An 18083-nucleotide genomic window follows, 5' to 3' on the forward strand; every position below is an offset into this window, starting at 1 on the left:
GCGAGAGTAACAGATTTTAGTCACTGAAAAACTACAGCTCAGCCATTCAATCGTGGAACTGCAAAGTAGCAAAGTTGGGGGTGCATTTATTATGCAAGCGCGTTCCTTACACAAGTATATATGGTATATTCTTTTTTCTTTGAGAGTTCAATATATAGGGGTCAACGTACATTCGTGTTCAGACAATCTTCGAGTAAATACAGCAGTTTCATTCCAACTCTGTGCGCATTGGCCAACCACCTTTAGAACAGCATGCCTCTATTTGATTTCTCCCTTTTTCTCATCTTGGCTTGAGATGTGCCAAGTTTTCAGTTTGTCCCGTTTTGTACTCGCCATGAACTTGCCAGACGGTAGTGGTAAATACTGAGATCCCAGTATCCTCCACGCAGGTGCAATCATGGCAGCTGGTATCGGCAACAAGAGGATGGTAATGCAATGCTTAAACACCTATTTCGGACTTGGATGTTTATGACAGCAGTGCACAGAGACTAAGCTATATTTACAATGTTCCAAGGAGGGTTGCAGGGCCCCCTCAGATCACCTTGTTCTTCAGTCCCCAAAGTAGAAGAAACAATAATAGAAACAGAAAAACAAGAAAAAAAAAGCATACGTACTGCTGCGCCTGTTCGGGAGTTTCGTAAGTTACTTGTGCTCGAAAGGTTTGGCTCTCGGGCTTGGAAGGAGGAACTGAGGAAAAGAAAAAGAAACGAAAAGAAAAGAAGGAAAATTCAAAGAAATGCAGCTGCATAATGTTCACGGGCCAGATTATAAAAGCAGAACCAATAATATTGCAACGCAAAGAGCACGAACTGGCTATTTCACAAGTAATGTGCTGCACAATGCTTTATGCAATCCCTCCTGCAGCTGCACAACAGCTTGACACAAGCTGCAGATGCCAAATGCCTGCTCCGCAACCATGGTGCTGAGAGTGCGAAGTGCATCAACCCATTACCCTACAACTGTCGCACAATCTCTGACATGAACAGCCACAGTTGAAGACCAGCTGCAACGAAATTTTCGATGACCATATAAAACGCCTAGGCCAGGATAACATAAACTTGTTCCAACCTTTTATTCCAAATGTGCCATTAGCTCTCCATGATGGGTCAAAACCACTCTGGCGTCACTCATGTGGATGCAGCCCCCGCCTGTTTGGGCAGGGCAAGAGTCATTTTGACCTATCACGGACATCTCGTTATCCTGGCCTTGGTTTCAGATAGCATCGCAGCAGAGCAGCCCTTGTTCAAAATTCTACTTATGGAATATGAGCGGATGTTCCACTGAAAGCTTGCAAAAACAGATGTTTTTGATACCAAAACTGAAAATAATGCCACCATTACCATTCACTAGCAGTAACCCATGACCTAGAAGGCTGAGTACCTGCGTGGGTCCTCGGGGTGATCGTGGAGATCAGTTAGGGTTGTGAATGCAGCTGCCACAGTGTGCCAAAAAAATCTGACGCAGCCTGCTGGTATCCTATGTCATATCCGTTAACTACCAGGTGCATGTGCTGTCTACTCAGATGCTGCTTAAAGGCTGTTAAAAAGAAAATTATACAGTTTCAAGCTCTGAAGCTTTGTAATGACTTCTTCAATAGTGCATACTACTCATTCATAACCAATTTAGCCAAATTGAAATTTCGCTGCAGCTGGCCTTTAATGAAACAGGAAAATAAAGTGAGCTGTATTAGCAATTTACGCTTCTACAATTTTATGCCATGGCCGAGCCCAAGAACCCCCATTGCAACACCATATGGTTACCTCTGCAACAAGGAACATGCGGCTTTCCTAGAGCAGATCCCAGAACAGCCCTTTGAGCTTGGTCATCTACTACATTCTACATGTACAGCACAGAGGTGTGACACTTCAGTCCAGTTCTGTAGTCATGTGCGAAACATGTAACTAACGAGCATGACATGAAGTCCCTTTATTTTTAATGGAGGGCTTCTATGCACCATTTTCTGGAATGTCAGGTGATGTCAGCTGGCAGCTGATGACAGGTAATGGTAGCTCCGGAAGAAGGAAAAAGAAAGACTAGGAGAGAGCATGACATCAGGCAGCAAGCCTCAGCAAAGCAACCTATTAGCAGCAACGGCCCTCCTTTCCTTCAGGGCCTACCTGAATGTTGGTTCCTGGGAAGTAAGCCCTCCAATGTTGCCAGACCTTACAAGGTGTTTGGTTCGCGATAGCTCTTAACGACGCCCTTGTCACGATCGGCAGTCGCCGCCTGCTCACCACTCTATGCCCCACGTGGTCGGCAGCCAGATATTGCTGTTTACTTGTCGCATGGGGAGGGCCTATTTCCCATGAGCCCTTTATGTTTTATGTGACTAGGCTTCAAAATTGTCAGGCGACGCTGCAAGTGCCTTTTTTTGAGCGTGCAGTAACTCCTTTAGACATGCACTTCATAATATTATTGCTGGCAATAACTGATGACAAAGAACGCTCGATTAAGAGAACAAAAATGGCGTTTCAATTTTCGTTAAAAAAAGTGGCACATTCTGAGAAGCGACGAAGTCCGCTGAAGCTCACCCACACCTGACCAAGCCTTTGGCTTCCTCCATAATTGTTGCAATTGTTAGCTTCAACTTCAAATTGGTCACACACACACAGCGATACAGGGCCTTCACGATTGCTATGTATTACAAGGAAGTGGAAAACATCCAGCAATCCCATCCCAGCCAATCCCTGCCGTCATTCTCTGGAAAGTTTGTCAGGGGACTATCTCAAAAGGCCCTTGCCAAGCTCTGGTCAAGTTTCTCAGTTTTCTCTGATGTATTCATTCCACGAAGCATTGCCAAGCATTGTAAGACTAGAGAGACATGAGCTAGCCAAAGAAAACATCACCAGAACCAATGCTAAGTTCCATAAGCTCATCGGAATTCCTTCCAACACTACATCAGACCTGATACAAGCACATTTCAGCTCGGCAACTATTTTTGCAACAAGGTAAGCAAGTCAAACAGGCCTTGCTGGGCCCGTTTGACGTTGAATCATTACAAAGATTCATACCGCTCAAGAATGACTTTTCAAATCTAAACAACTTAGCCACAATTTTTCCCATGCCATCAAACAATGTATGCTGTAGGAACAAATCCACCAAGGTTCAAGCGCCTGTTACATGGCCATGCAACTCATGTGGATTTTTTTTTAACATGCTTATCTTCACAATAGTTACACGCATGGAACTAAAGGTGCACTAAAGAATCGAGATCTCCTTTTTTAAATTACTTTTTTCCTTAAAATGCACATGCTTAATTGCTTATGTTTAACATGCCAAAGCCACATGATAGGCCATGGGCACCCCATAGTTAGGGAGGGTGCTTATGGATAACAATAAACTCGAACCTACCATAAGCAAACAAACATTATCAAACAGGCATTTTTGCATAATCCTAAACATCAGTAAACAAACATTTCTGCATTCCACCCATATAAAAATGTGGCCACCACACCCAGGGATCTGATAACATGACCCCGTGTTTTTTATGTGATAATTGCCTGATCAGCGACACTCAAAATATTTGTGTGCCCCACCCACATCAGGAAGCAGGTGACGACCCTATGGACCCAAGTGCCTTTGACAAACCATTGGAACCAGTGACATTCCTTTTTCAAACACTGTCACTGACGTGAAGTCTCCCTCTTCCTGTTAACTTCTCTCCTGCTCTGACCCCTGTCATGAAGTTTCCTATGAAACTTAGAAGAAACTGGCGCTGTAGACACTCAGATACCATGAGAATGCTGGGTCGTACATGAATTAGTGTAATCTTCTTGCTTAAAAACTAAATTCTGTGGATTTGTGTGCTAAAACTATGATCAGATTATGAGGCATGCCACAGAGGGGCAAACTCCGGATTAATTCTAACCACCTGGGGTTCTTTAATGTGCACTGAAGTACACAAGAATTTCTGCATTTCACCATATTTATATGCAGCCGCTTGGAAGGATTGAACCACTGATCTGCACTATAAGTTACTCGACACCGCTTCGCGGCTCACCAAGCCAGGTGCAGGTGAAGCCAGCAGAAATGCGGCATTGTGCAGCGGCTTGTCCTGGAAGTAGGGCGAATGTTGCCCTTACTAGCACAATTGGTCGGATAATGTTGCAGCCGTAGCAATTTCCCTTTGTGGTTTACCGCGTTTTAGGGGGTGCTTTTTTTTTTCCAAGTACGGTAAGGGCTTTTACGATAATCTGAACGCGTATGTGATATCTTGCTCTTACATAAAGAGTTTTCTCAACTGGCAATGTTTCCAACATGCACCACTCATGCTAGCGACGCTGTCGGAGCAGTGATGGCCAATTTTTGATGTCTACCCAAAAGACATCTGGCATTCTTGGGTAGTTTATGGTGCAATAGGCAGGTATGCAAACTGAAAATTTTAAAAATGCCGAGATCCCATGCAGGTAAAGTGTCACTGCAAATGAGCAAAGCGCTGACTTCTGGGACAAGGGAGATTACTTTCGATGGCTTCAGTTGAGGGCGCTTGATGTGTTACACAGCCCCCCTAAAGTGGAGATCAGTGGACCGAACTCACAACCTCGAGATCAGCAGCACAACGCCATCGCCACTAAACTGCCAGGGTGGAGAATCTTCACACTTGTGGCTTCATACAATCGCATTATAGTACACTTTATCTCTTTAAATTTCCTAGCAATCGTATCTTTCTAAATATATCAAAGCGATATGTTACTGCAATATGCTGAATTTATAATACAACAGATGAATATCGTAAATTTGCAAAGCCATCTGAAGCCAGAAGGATGATGTTGAGGCAAATCCACATACAGCAGACATCCGATGATTTAACTTTGGTCAATTCGACCCAGGTGACAGCTGGCACTCATACATTTATGTCGGACCAAACATTTGTTATTTCAGTCCAAAAATTTAGCCTTCAGCAGATAACTCGAACCTGGCTGGTTACCACACACGCCCCCGGCCCCAATGATCACCACAGTTGGCGACTCCCATAAGCGGCAGCATCCATCTCCTGTCGAAAACGCCGATTTCCAGCCTATCCCAGGAAGATTTTCAAGCGAAAACAGTATCTTACGAAGAATTATTACAGTATTTACCCTACTCAAATGCACACCTTGTTTTCGAAGAAAATTGGCCGTAAATTTCTCGGGTAGTCAGAGCCAGCCTAGCCATCATTGCCGTCACAAGATGGTGACCACAGATGGTGACAAAACAAGCATTTTCGCATAGCATAGCGACGACAACTTGTTGCTTTTAGTCTGATTATGAAATCAAATTCAAATGATAAGTTATTTTACATGTTCAGCTAGCAGCAACAAGTGGCATCGCAGGTTACTGGCATACTGGAGAATTGTATGTGTCACCAGACAAACTAGCGAAGTGGTTAGTCTAAATGTGGGCTACAATCCCATTTGCAATTGTTGTGAAGTCGCCTGATAAATGTTGACTAGAAAATGCGCTGTGGACCACACAAAGAACAAGATGTTGTGGCTCTTAATAGACAGTGATAAAGTGCTGTCCTAGAGTGATGATGATGGGTATTATGTAAATAAATTTACGTTCTGTGAAGTCACAGTTCACCATTGTATTCTTTCTTTTTTCTTTTCCTTATTGCCAGAATCATATGCACGGTACAGTTTTCTTGCTAAAATAATGGGTGTGCATTCAGCTTTCTTTATTTAGGAGCTCTAATGCCATTTCTACATAGCTATTTTGAATGGCTAAATAGTGGCACCCACTCTTTAGCATTCGATTCTGGAGCGTTTGAGAATTGGGGCAAATACTGACGATGAATTGGCGGCGTCTTTTGGCGTTTCTATTTCTGCCTCTTGCTTAATTTGGCCTGCCATCCACCATTCTAGGGACTAGCGCCAGCGTTCTGCCTCGTAATTTTTGTAGGAAACATTTCCTCTGTGCACTGAAAAAATAAGCAAGCAAACAAAAAAAGCTCACATAGTTCTAGGTTCTGCACAGTTCCAAAAGTAGCAAGAAGATCGTGGACGTCTTCACGCTGCACATGGCTGGGAATGTTGCTCACGTGCACTCGGTTGCCACGACTTCTGGAAACGAGCAGACACACCCCAAAGGCACACCACTATCAGCATACACACCACACATATTTGTACAATATGAAGCGTTTTTCTTTTTTACTATACAGAAGACACTACTAAAAAGGCTATGAGCAAGCGAATGTGGAAGTGTTGCAGAGGAGTTGTAAGGCAAGGCGGACACACCTTGCCACTGTTATTAGTGAAAGTTTGAGAGGACTAACAAGCATTTTTTAACTTCCTTATTAATACCTCGAGGGCACTTTATCTGGAGGCCATGACATTTTATGGCCACCCCCACCTTTATGAAATCCACAATTGTGATTTCACAAACTCAAGTTTAAATCAAGTTTCGTAAACCTTAATGCAACATTTAGTAGACCGAGCCCGAATTTCTAAAATTCGCATAAAGGTCAAGAGTTTGCAGATACGTCTATTCTTCTAGACCAGGAGACAGCCTGCAAGTCTTTTATATACATTGCTTGCAACGTGTGTGCAACTCCTGGCATTTCTCACATTTACAAAGTTCGCAATGGCACTCAATTGCATGCACAAACCCAATTGTAGGTGAGACTATCTTTGAAGAGATTGTTTCACATTTATGCTTTTCAGAATCAGCGATCGAGCAGGCATCTCGCTTTAGAACACATCAGCAGGACGATGGGGAACATGACCAATAGCAGCCAAACATTACCAAGCCATTTTCCTGTTGTGTAAAATGCCCGTGTTATCAGTTTCGCACAAAACCTGTGCAAGAGGTTCAAAATGACCTCGGTGAAGACATCTGCAACAGAGGCCTGACACAAGCATACTCCAAAATTACATTTCTTTTAAGACATTCAAAAGTCACAGCAATAATCGCAAGTCACAGGGTTTCACAGTGACACTGTATGTGAAAAAACGGTGTGTTACCACCACCATCCAGGTGACTGCCGAAGAGGTGCAACGCTTTCATTCCTTTTGCGCAAAAAACTGTTTTCTGTACGGAAACGAAGTCTGGTTCTGGCCGGTGAGGATGCTACGACTCCAGAAGGTTCTAATTTGGCTAATGCACCAAGGTTTACATATGATCCACTGAAACACTTTCTGCGTTTCCGGAATGCAAACTTTATTATATACCCATGGCACTCACTTCTGACAACATAAATTATGTTTTCCACCATGTATAAATTTCATGCTTTTCTTGACTGCTTTACTTCCCATATGGGAAACAAATGGACACCTGGCCACTAAAGCTTCTAACTTAATAAGCTTGACTCTGCATTGAAGGCACTGTATACAAATTATTCTTGCGAACTACATGACAACTGCAGATTGCTGGCACAACTAAAAGGGAACACAAAGGTTAAATTGCAAAGTTTTTGTAGTTTGTGATAACAAACGTTCTGTGATCATAGCAAAAACAGAAAGCAGCACATTCCATTTGCTGACATACTAGCAACAGATAAATACTGCGGGGAGGGGAGGTCATTAGGCTCAGAAATTTTTTTTTTATATCTAGTTTTGTATTTTTTTTTTATATCTAGTTTTGTATACCTGCATTTCCAGAATCCACATCTATCAATTTCTTTATCTGCAAAATTTCTTATCTTGTATGTTGATATTTCGGCCATAACATTAATTTTAAAACTGTAGGGAAGTGATTTGTTTGTTTTCATTTTCTCAAGATACTAATTTTGCACATCCAGCAAAGCTTCTACTGTGGTACATCAGTACCTATTGCAGAATTATTTTTGCAGCAAGAAGCTGGATATTTGGAGCACCCAACATGAGCTCAGATTTAAATATTCTTCTTTGAAGCTTTTAAAAGTTTGTCTTGTGTGCAAGCACTGCATGGCCAGTTCAAAACGCTGGTGTTCAGTGTGCTATAAAACAAGAAATAATGGCCTATTAATAGAAGTGCCTCCGTCATTGTGTGTCTTAAGCTTCCTAGTATTGACTCATGTGTGATTTGCACATTTTCGTGCAGTGGTTATTTGCACCACTATTCTGAAAACAAAAGGACTATTTTGTTTATCTTGTGAAATAATGAACCAAAAGAAAAAAATTTCATTTTTAGAATCAGAAGAAACTAACCAAGTATGTTAATTTTTAACAAATTTGGTTCATAAATAAAGAAATATAGCTTAAAACCCATGTGCCCCAATAAACACAACAGTACGGAAAAAAAAGCCTGCCACTAAGATAGGCAAACTGAATTAGCTTTGGGTGAAAATTACATAGTTCAACATATTAGTGCACTGTATCTAACTATTAAAAATATTAGTCATTCCACTCCATTGCTAGCAACACTAGAATACAAATGCCTCATAATGCCTCATAAGTAATTTGAAATGCCATATTAATTCAAACAAATCTAAAGTTTTCAATTGGCTGAACATGTCCTCTGTGCCAATAAATAGCGCCCACTTCAAACAATGCTCCATTCAAAAGACTACCAGTTCGAATTTCATTTTTATCTCACAAAGAGGTGGAACACAGGAAAAAGTGGCTCATAAGGGGTACTTGTAATGCAAGAGTAGTCAATCCATGCACACAATCACATACATGGTCTCCTCCCTAGGATTATGAATTACTGTGATTTGACAACAGCTCGTAAGCAGCACTCTGCCCCACAGCTCAAGCCCTGGGATAATATACCTTCTGTTCTGCGGTGCCGACTGTTGTGGTTCCACCAGCAGTTGGGATCCCATGAAAGAGTGTCCTACAAGGCAAAGTGGGCGTACACCCAAGTTCAGTATGCACAGTGACCCGAGTTGGGTACACAAAGAATTATCTCCCAGATGCTGCCAACAGCAGTGCACACAAAATCACCGCCCAGATTGCAACATTAAAAACAACAGCGTACGCTGTAACTTGACCATTCCATTTTCATGCTGCCTTACAGCAGTTCTATCAAAATGTAGGTGCAGAGATAGCGCACTCAAACTTTCTACACGCCTCACTAGCTGTAGTCCTTCCTGTGTCAATCTAAAGGTCACTAATACTAAAATCTGAAGGTCACTAAATTTGCCCTGTCAAAAAGGCAAACTTAGGCTACGTTCACACATGGGAAGCCGTAAGCGGGCGGAAAGGCCAAGGTAGAAAATCTTTTCCAGAGTTGTCCAAGATGTTCACATTTGTTTCGCCACTGCAGCGGAAACCAATGCCGCGTTCACCCACATCCATCTAGTCTGCATACATTTGTCCGAGTGGTGGCGATATTCAGTACACCATTTCAAGCGGAATGTTCATTCATTGAACCATCAGTTATTAAAAGCTATCATTTTGCGCAACTGCGCATGTCGTCTTTAACTTTCTATCATGGAAGAGGAAGAAGACAGTTTTGATACTTTTAGCTAGTTTTTCCTAAAAATGGACAATGAACAACGGAAGATGTTAAATATTACGGCCAGATGTTTGCATGCTAGTGCAGCTTTCGGTGAAGCGGAATGGCTTTCTGCTTCGCCATGGCCAAAAGAATGGTCCGAGACCGATCGGGCTCGCCGCCTAGTTTTCTGCTCGTTTCGCCGCCTAGGCGGGCAGATTTTGTCACATTTTTGCCTCTTCTGTTTGCTCTAAGACCAAGTGTGAACATAGCCTTAGAGTCACTACAGGCGAGTGCGCTTTGCCATTGGCGTCGTCAGCACGCTGTCGCACAGAATGGTTTAGCAACAGTTGCTGTAGTACGCACGTGCTGTCAAGTGTCTTCGTTCAACACACTTTGTTGCAATTAAGTGTGTAGCCTCAATAGCAGCACTTTTAACATAATACTCAATGCAAAGTCCAAATTATATTTACAACACGTAATTTTAACTGTCACAAGCATCCCAGTGCCACCTGGAATGGAAACAGCCATATTTCCTCTTTTCGCATTGGATGTGACATTGTCGTCTTTTGGCTCACAATGATTAAAAATGGTAATGTGGTTGCAATGATTTGCTTTATTCAAGTTAAAATTCGTGCTAAACAGTGTTCTAAGCAATAATGCAGTGTTATTTTGCAAAGATTAACTAAAACAACAAATATTTAATGTGCCTACCAATTTCCCCATTGGCACTGCCATCAATTCCAAATTAAACTTTTCTTTCGTGCGTAGAAGCGCACTGCCAACGTGACCACATCTGCTGGTCCAAACGGGGTATAAATCATGTCATTAGACTAATAACCTTATTTTCACATAGTACTTACAGGCACAGTTATAAAGGGAAACATTTGTCACTTTTTTTAGGACCACAGACCTTGACAAAATTGATGTCACTTCTGGGCACTTCAGCCATGTGCCTGGCTCTTGGTTACAACAATGCAACCAAGCTGCCCAGTTATGCAAGGATTTCCAAGACTTCCATGCACAATCCTAATCACTTCCCTCACATGGATGCTTTTTCCTCGACTACCTATGCCTGGGGGGTCACGAAATTAGCACAGAAAAGTAGCAGCGGTTTTGTTCCTATCTCTTTTGTTGCAATCACCGAAGATGTTCACCTCATCTGCTCACATAAGTTTTCTATCAGGCAATGTATTGGTTTTTTCCTTAGTCTGCTCTGCTGCAACAAAACTGTACTATAATCATGATTTAAAAACATTGTCGCACGGTGTTACCACTAGCACTTCTCACTCCCAGTGCATTAACCACATTGGTGACTTCACAAGGAAAAGCATGGCCAGCCCAATTCCAATGTTGACATAGAGATTGTTGCTTGTTTATAAAATGATCTTAGGGCAGAAAAACATTGAGAAAAATCTATAGCAACCACTTATCTGATATGGTCAAAGATCACCGGAGTTTACCGCTAAAGATGCACCAATGATAACCAGTTCAGAGCATACTTTTTAGCTCTATTCATACTTCTTTGAAAAAAAAAAGTGTTTCTTATTAGCAAGACAAGTTAAAGGCCTAAGTTTCCAGTGTTCTTGAATCTCACCCAAGCGCAACATTGATGAAGCCTATTCTACACTAAAAACTTCATTTAGTCTTTATTCCACATATTTCAGCCATTACTGCACACAAGAAATTGCCAGCATGGTTGCTGGCATGCTCTTAAATGCAATGTATTATTCCTTTACCAGTAACTAACCCCGCAAAGACATCAAAGTCTCATGTCTGTGTGGAAATTTCTTTGATGTCTGCATGTGAAACTTGTGCAGGAATTTCTAGATTTCACCACGAGTTCCTGCTAGCTTAATTGTGCAGATCATTCCAGAAAGTAATGCCAGAGGTTTTCCACGGTCTCTCATTACAAGGATCTAATTGATCAATACAGCTCATTATCAATGGAGTTTAGGTTCCTCAGGAAGTCCCTGCTGGCATGCCGTGTCATCAATGACGAATTCGAAATTCTAGAAGCATGATCTATTGACCTGATGTAACTTAATATCTTTCTCTGACGTCCCTTCGGAGGAGGCCTACTGAGCTCTGCAATAAGACCGCACAAGATTTGCACTAAGGGACCACCAGCCTCTTGCAATCAGAACTGTCGCTGTAGTGTTTGCCCCCAGCAATATGCGACAATGATCGTGACAACCCTTGTCGATCATAGATGCCAAACAAACTACACACATGGTACTGACAGTACCCTAACAAAAGCATGTCTTAACAAGACCAGCTTACATATCTGGTGGCAATAGGTAACAGGTGGCCAGCAATTTTGAGAGACAGTGCCCATTAAGGTGCGTTTGCACAGCGCTTTAGATATCTTCCAATGATGGAATACACACATCTCAACAGCATATATCGGAATATACATACTGGTCATGGCATCGGTACACAGACCGCAACAAAGGCAAGGGCTCCATCACGGTGTTATTGGTGTGCACTGCGACTTCTCCGCTACCCAAAGAACTTTTCACATATGGTTCTATAGACAGAAGTTGCTGATGACCATCCAGGCAACGACCAGACAACACACGAGAAAGTTGCAACTTCTATAGTTTTTCGTATGGCTAGCCCAACGCTTCAAACAGTACTTAGCTCAGCAGACAAGTGGTACATGTTAGTTTAAAACTACAAATATGTCGGGTCAGTTGAACGATCGTGTAAATTTTAAATGTTCGTACAGAGAAAGATAAATTTCCTTGTTCGCAAAAAAAAAGAAAAACATGACACGTGCCTGTCTTATCTGCGTTTCATCATGGAGGCGACTACTAAAAGTCCAAATACGTCGTTAATAATTACCCCACGATAAATCGCCCATGCAATTGCATCAATTTTTGCACTTAGCTGTTCAAATACACCGCCTCTTCAAAAGCACGCTGGTCCTGAAGTATTCTGGTCGACATGTGAAAGAACGCGCGACGGTCTGGCTGGAAGAACATTTTGCTATCCCCTTCGAGGCAGATTTTTGTGACCTGTCACGCTAACCAATCTTGACGCGACAATTTATCAACGCTCCCACGCGTTTCCTTCGTATCAGTTACAAGAGGAATCGCGGAAAGGAGGGACACGTATCGCGCTTAGTATGTCATCTTATCGACAGTCCACTTGTAAAATGAAAGATGCCTAGCCGAGGCGAAAGCTTACCGCGCAGTGACTTACAACGGGGTGGTATCCTTTCTTCTATCTTCCTTTTAACGATTATCTCGAAAGTACAGCACATTTACTATAGCAAACCAGAAACATATCTATGAAGGTCGCCGCCAGGAGACTTTTTGAGGAGCACACGCGGCGAATATGAGACGCTCCTCTGCATAAAACGCCGCAGGATTTTAAAAAAATGAAGTAGGCGAGTCCCGCCTAACCAAACACGAGCATGAAATGAGAAGCGCCTCTAAGGTCGTTGCCTCTAAAATAAGCACCCGAAGATTCAGCGCCGCTCAGCGACCGGCGTTTCCCAACGAGTATGCACGCTGGTACACACAAACGCGCACGTAAAAAAAGCGGCAATAAGCACTAGGTCAACCATTTCGCGCAACTAACGGTAACAGCGCGCGCTCATCGAGCTCGCTTTTCGCCGCCGCATCGTCTGTCGCGGCCGAATTTAGCTCTATTTCCCCACAATTTTTCGCTAAGCCTAACCGCAATAACCATGTGAGCGTGGTTGCGTTGCTGCGGCAAAAGCAGTGCCGACAGCACGCGCCGATAGTACGCCCAACGGTCACGTTGTCAGCGGGCCTCGCGCTAACGCCGCGCACCGCGGACGCAAGCGTCGCAACGCGTCATCAATGAATAAGCGACAACATGCGACCTCCTGGCCACGCCGGCCGGAGAATTTAGATTAGGCGCCATTTTGAAGCCGAGTTCATGCAACCAGAGTTTCCTCGGCCCTCCTAACACGAACCCTACTAAAAATGTAAACTGGCAGCACGAGACACTTGCCGCACGCGCTTCTTAGAGTCATAATGTCAACTAAGTGCGCATAAACACGACGTCTCACCGTTCAGGGCTTCGATGGCCTTGCTAATCACCAAGTCGTCGGCACACTCGACGAAAGCATAGCCCCCCTTCTTCAGGAGCACAGATTTGGGAACGGCGCCGGTTTGCTCGTGAAACAGTTCTCGGATAGATCCTTCGTTCACGTCCGCCGGTAGATTACCGATGTAGAGCTTGTTCATGGTGAGGACACTGATCTATGGATACAGTTTTGAGACAGTTTTTGGGGTTGGGAAACAAGAAGAAAAGAATAATAAAAGAAAAAAAAAACTAACACGCCGACGGTACACTGAAATATGCTCGTGTGAGTGCCGCCTCACGTTGTCGATCGCCACCCTCTTGGAGCAGTCTAAAACGTGGCACGCATTAACCCACGTGACCAAAAAGAAAAATAGGTTTCACTTTGTAAACTTCTTTAATGTAAGTTGCAAAAAATAAGCTTAAGAAGTTTTTACTTCAGTAAAATACAATATTATAATATAATTTAAGTCTGATCGGCGCATGTAGCTTCGTCGTGGAGAGAGGACAGTTTAGCTGTCGCGGATAACGGATTTACAACCGAAACTGCCTGTGGCGTCTGCTGCAAGCATATGGCTATACCAGTCGCTGCGAGACATCATTTGAATTTACCGTTCGTCGCCCCGTTCCCCGACCGTCCTCAGTAAAATGTACGTTCCGTAGACCGTCAGAAAATAGGCATCCAACCAATGCTGTATCGAGCAACTTAGAACACTTAGCCGGTAATGATATCAAGTGACCGTGACCAGCAAGTGCTCCGGTCATAGAAGTCTCAGTGCGCGCGTTTCGAAATGCAGTTATTTTTTATCTGCGACGCTTTCTGCGCAATAACTGCATATATTACAACTACAACGTGTAGACGTGAGGTCACGTCAAATTACCTATTATTTGTGCACCTTTGTGTTTGTAGTATGCGATGTAGTATGTTCTGGTCGCGAACGCGTGGCGTGCACTGTGACCGCTAGTCTCAGTAAGGCTAATTGGATTAAGATGAAAACCAGCGAAATAAACGCATATACAATGAGTACACATGTCTGTTGTTGTTGTTGTTGTTGTTGTTGTTGTTGTTGCTGCTGCTGCTGCTGCTGCTGCTGCTGCTGGCAAATTGTAGCAGTGAGAGAAATTATGCCTGCGGAGCGGTGCGTGCTACGCGTATACGAAACGGAATTTTTGCTGTAACGAATTATAGTAATGCGAAGAAATTGTAGCAGGTGTCTTCCACTATAGCCGATTTGAACAGAGTATCTATAAGCGCAGTCTCAGAGATCGTACGTGTGCGCGCCTATTACAGACGCATGACACATGTAAGCACATGTCATGTATGAGCGTCAGTGGACAGAAAATAAAAATGCATTCTTATGCACATGCGGGTAATTTCTTCCTATATTTGTTTGGTCGTATATTAATGAGTCAAAAAATCCTGGTGACTGCTTCTGAGAATCTTGTTCAATAACTAAAATAATAAACGTACGTCGTGCGTTCATTGCAGAGCGGACTTCCGCGTGGGATCTTCCGCGCACGAAGTTATTAATTGGAGCACCCAACTCGTAAGGTTTTCCGATTTCCCAGTTTATTTTTCACCACAATTAAAATACGGTATAGAAACCCGTTGAATCACTCCTGCTTGTTAAGTTTTCCCGGTTCTAACGCGCCAATAACGTCTACTTTCCATAAAATTCCCGGTATGTACGTTTCTCTTCCCGGTTATTACGTTTTCCGGCTGTCACGTCCGAAAACTGCGACGGCGCACGTGGGGAGGTGGGGGGGGAGAGGGGGGAGCGGTGGTATTCTAGCTGTAATTGTCCATTTCGTCGGCTGCTGAAGTTATGATGTGGCTGGGGGCGCCTGTCTCCTTCGCCCGCGTATCCCATCTTAGTCGATCAGAAATTCAGAAGCAGACGAAATGGACGTGTCCACCAGACAGAATGCTCCTTCCCATGACTCCTCGCCGCCCGCACTTCCGCTCGTCGCTCGCCCTCGCAGTTTGCTCTTTGTCTTAGTCCACATTGAACTCGTGTCTACTGCGTTGGTGTGTCTTATACTACTAGTACAGTAACACATGTTCCGCTTACATTTTTTGGCGTGTACTCGGCGTGTGTTGTGTGAACGGACTCTTGGCGCAGTGTCGTGGGCCTTGTTAGGCGGACCAGGGGCACAAGAACACTAATATTTGAACAGTCTCTCCCAATTGGATCAGTCCCCACTGACTGGAAAATTGGTAACATAACTCCCATCTTTAAAGAAGGCAACCGTACAAATCCTAGCAACTACCGTCCAATTACCATCACCAGTGTTTGCTCGAAAGTGATGGAGCACGTTATACATTCCCACACTGCCACTTTCCTGTCATCTGTCAATTTCTTTCGCCCTAACCAGCACGGATTTTGCAAAGCTTATTCTTGCGACACTGAACTTGCTCTGTTCCTACACGATTTGCGTTCTCATATCCATCGCAACATATCCCCACTGGCGCTCTCTTTCTGGATCTCGGAAAAGCTTTCGATAAAGTGTCGCATATTCTTCTCCTGCATAAACTCTCGCATTTTAATCTTCAATCAGACATCTTTAATTGGATCCGTGAATTTCTAACCGATCGGCTTCCGTTTATTTCCGCTAACTCGATCTCCAGGATCATGTCTCCTGTACTATCCGGTGTGCCCCAAGGCTCTGTCCTTGGGCCTCTCCTCTTTCTCATATATATTAATGACCTTCCACTTATCATCAAACATACGCCGTTCCGCGGACGATTTCGTTTTATGCCGACAGATAACAAATGCTTTAGGCTGCTCCGCTCTTCAGGAAGACCTCCTCCAAATGCAGGCATGGTGCAGCAAATGGTGCATGTCCCTCAATGTCAGTGGGTGTTCTCCCGTGTGATCTCACTGATGTCGTCGTTATGTAGTACCTTCGTACTCCCTTAACCACTCCACTTTAACATTGTGAAACATTTAAACACCTAGGAGTGCATATATCGAGTGGCTTATCTCGGACCCATCATATCAATCAGTTAACTAATTCATACAACCGATTACTATAGGTTATCTACGCTGCAACGTGTGTTCAGCATCTCCCTCAGTCAAACTACTTGCATATAAAACCTCAATATAACACAAGTGTTTCAGCCTTGAAATCCCGGTTGTGTCTTCCCTCGCTCACCTCCCGCCGCAAGAATGCTCGTCTCTTTTTTTTTATTATTTTTAGGTTCTTTCATTCACATCCCAGAGGTGACCAAATCATCATTCCAGCCCACCGCTTCTTCCGCCACGCGATGATGATGATGATGATGATGATCCTCTGTCATGGCTCGCTCCCACAGAGGGGGATAGGCCAAGGATCTATTGGCAGGAGGTAGCTAAAGGAAATTCGTATTTGAATGCGATAAACGCAAAGTAAAAGAAATACAAAAAAAAAAAGGAGATGGTGCAATAACTAGACTAGTATGCCAGCGAGCAGTCGGATGAAGGTGAACGTTAAAAGAGGGTATACAACCAAGGAGAAATAAATGTTAAAAATGAATTTAGAGAAACCAGTTTGACATCCTAATGCTGTGTATCTACCACGCGCGCCCATTCCACTACGTATCAATGTTGTTGCTTTTTTCTACACACAGCCCATGAATGGAATACCCTTCCTTTTGACATCGCCCTCATCAGTGACATATCTCTTTTCAAAGCTGCCATCGAAGATCATCTTCCAAGTCACACTGCCATACGTTTTTCAATATGTGCCCACCCCTCATGTAATGTCCCGTTTAAGGACCATTGAGGTATAATAAATAAATAAATAAATAAATAAATAAATAAATAAATAAATAAATAAATTTCTTTTTATGCAGCAAACGGTCTTCTGTTGGCCTTCTTCAGCGCAAATGCGCTGAATAAGGCCAACAGAAGGCTGTAGTGTTTTTGCCTGAACAATAATTCGCGCACGTAATATTCACGAATATTGCAGAAAGCAAGTGCTAGCTCGGTTATCAGTGTGAGCACGCCCTGTGTCACGCATATAGCGCTGACGGATTCGTTAGGACGCGTTCGCATCGATCGTAAATGCAACGCGGTCATCGCGCGACTATTGGCACTATATAGTTTACGGTTATAATCTTCAATTTCTTTTTGTTGTAGTATTACGCCAAGCAAGAGGCGAATGAGTCCCCGGTGGAATTACCCGCTAGCGCACGTACTCGTAGCCTATTTGTATTACGTCATTCACTTGTTTAGCGCTAAGCGATAAAAAATAACAGTGCGCATTAAAGAAAGAAGCGTAGTAGCTTTGATTGCAAGCTCGCTATTGTACTTGCAGTTAAACGGCTCGTCGAAATACTGTTGTTTGTTGTGATTGCGCTCAAATAAAAAGCTTGTCGTTGCTTCATTGCTTACTTGGTTCATACAGTTATGGCAGAAAAAGGCGAGAAACCACATGAAGAAACGACCATGGATAGGAATGAAAGCCACTCGCCACTATTCGGTTTATTCAGAGAAGACAGGCGCACTTTTTAATAAGGTGCGAGCGTGCGCAGACACACTTTTGCGCGTGCACGTAATATAATATATATATATATATATATATATATATGGGAGTGAAATTGCCAACCTGCATGCTTATTCACTGTAGCATACACCAGAAGAAGCGATGTCCATTGCTGCGCTTAGCGTCGCAGATATATCGCCGACGTTCTTCTTTGTCCAGTC

At 43.3% G+C, this 18083-nt stretch overlaps 1 protein-coding gene across 2 annotated transcripts in view; it reads right to left on the minus strand.

Annotated features, from left to right (window-relative positions):
* Positions 1 to 13706, minus strand: part of Imp (IGF-II mRNA-binding protein) — a 68143-nt gene extending 54437 nt beyond the window's left edge. Inside the window, exons 1-4 of one of the 2 annotated variants that reach the window (XM_075682207.1) lie at positions 13382 to 13706; positions 8670 to 8733; positions 5935 to 6038; positions 615 to 687 (exon numbers count right to left, since the gene is read on the minus strand). In XM_075682207.1, coding sequence (XP_075538322.1) covers positions 615 to 687; positions 5935 to 6038; positions 8670 to 8733; positions 13382 to 13559 — 419 coding nt within the window. In that variant the 5' untranslated portion in view covers positions 13560 to 13706. Of the gene's footprint in view, positions 1 to 614; positions 688 to 5934; positions 6042 to 8669; positions 8734 to 13381 lie in introns of both variants that reach the window. The other variant, XM_075682206.1, reaches the window with a different exon arrangement.
* Between the last annotated feature and the right edge of the window lie 4377 nt (positions 13707 to 18083).

This window comes from Dermacentor variabilis, chromosome 2, assembly GCF_050947875.1.
Source record: "Dermacentor variabilis isolate Ectoservices chromosome 2, ASM5094787v1, whole genome shotgun sequence".
NCBI lineage: Eukaryota > Metazoa > Arthropoda > Arachnida > Ixodida > Ixodidae > Dermacentor > Dermacentor variabilis.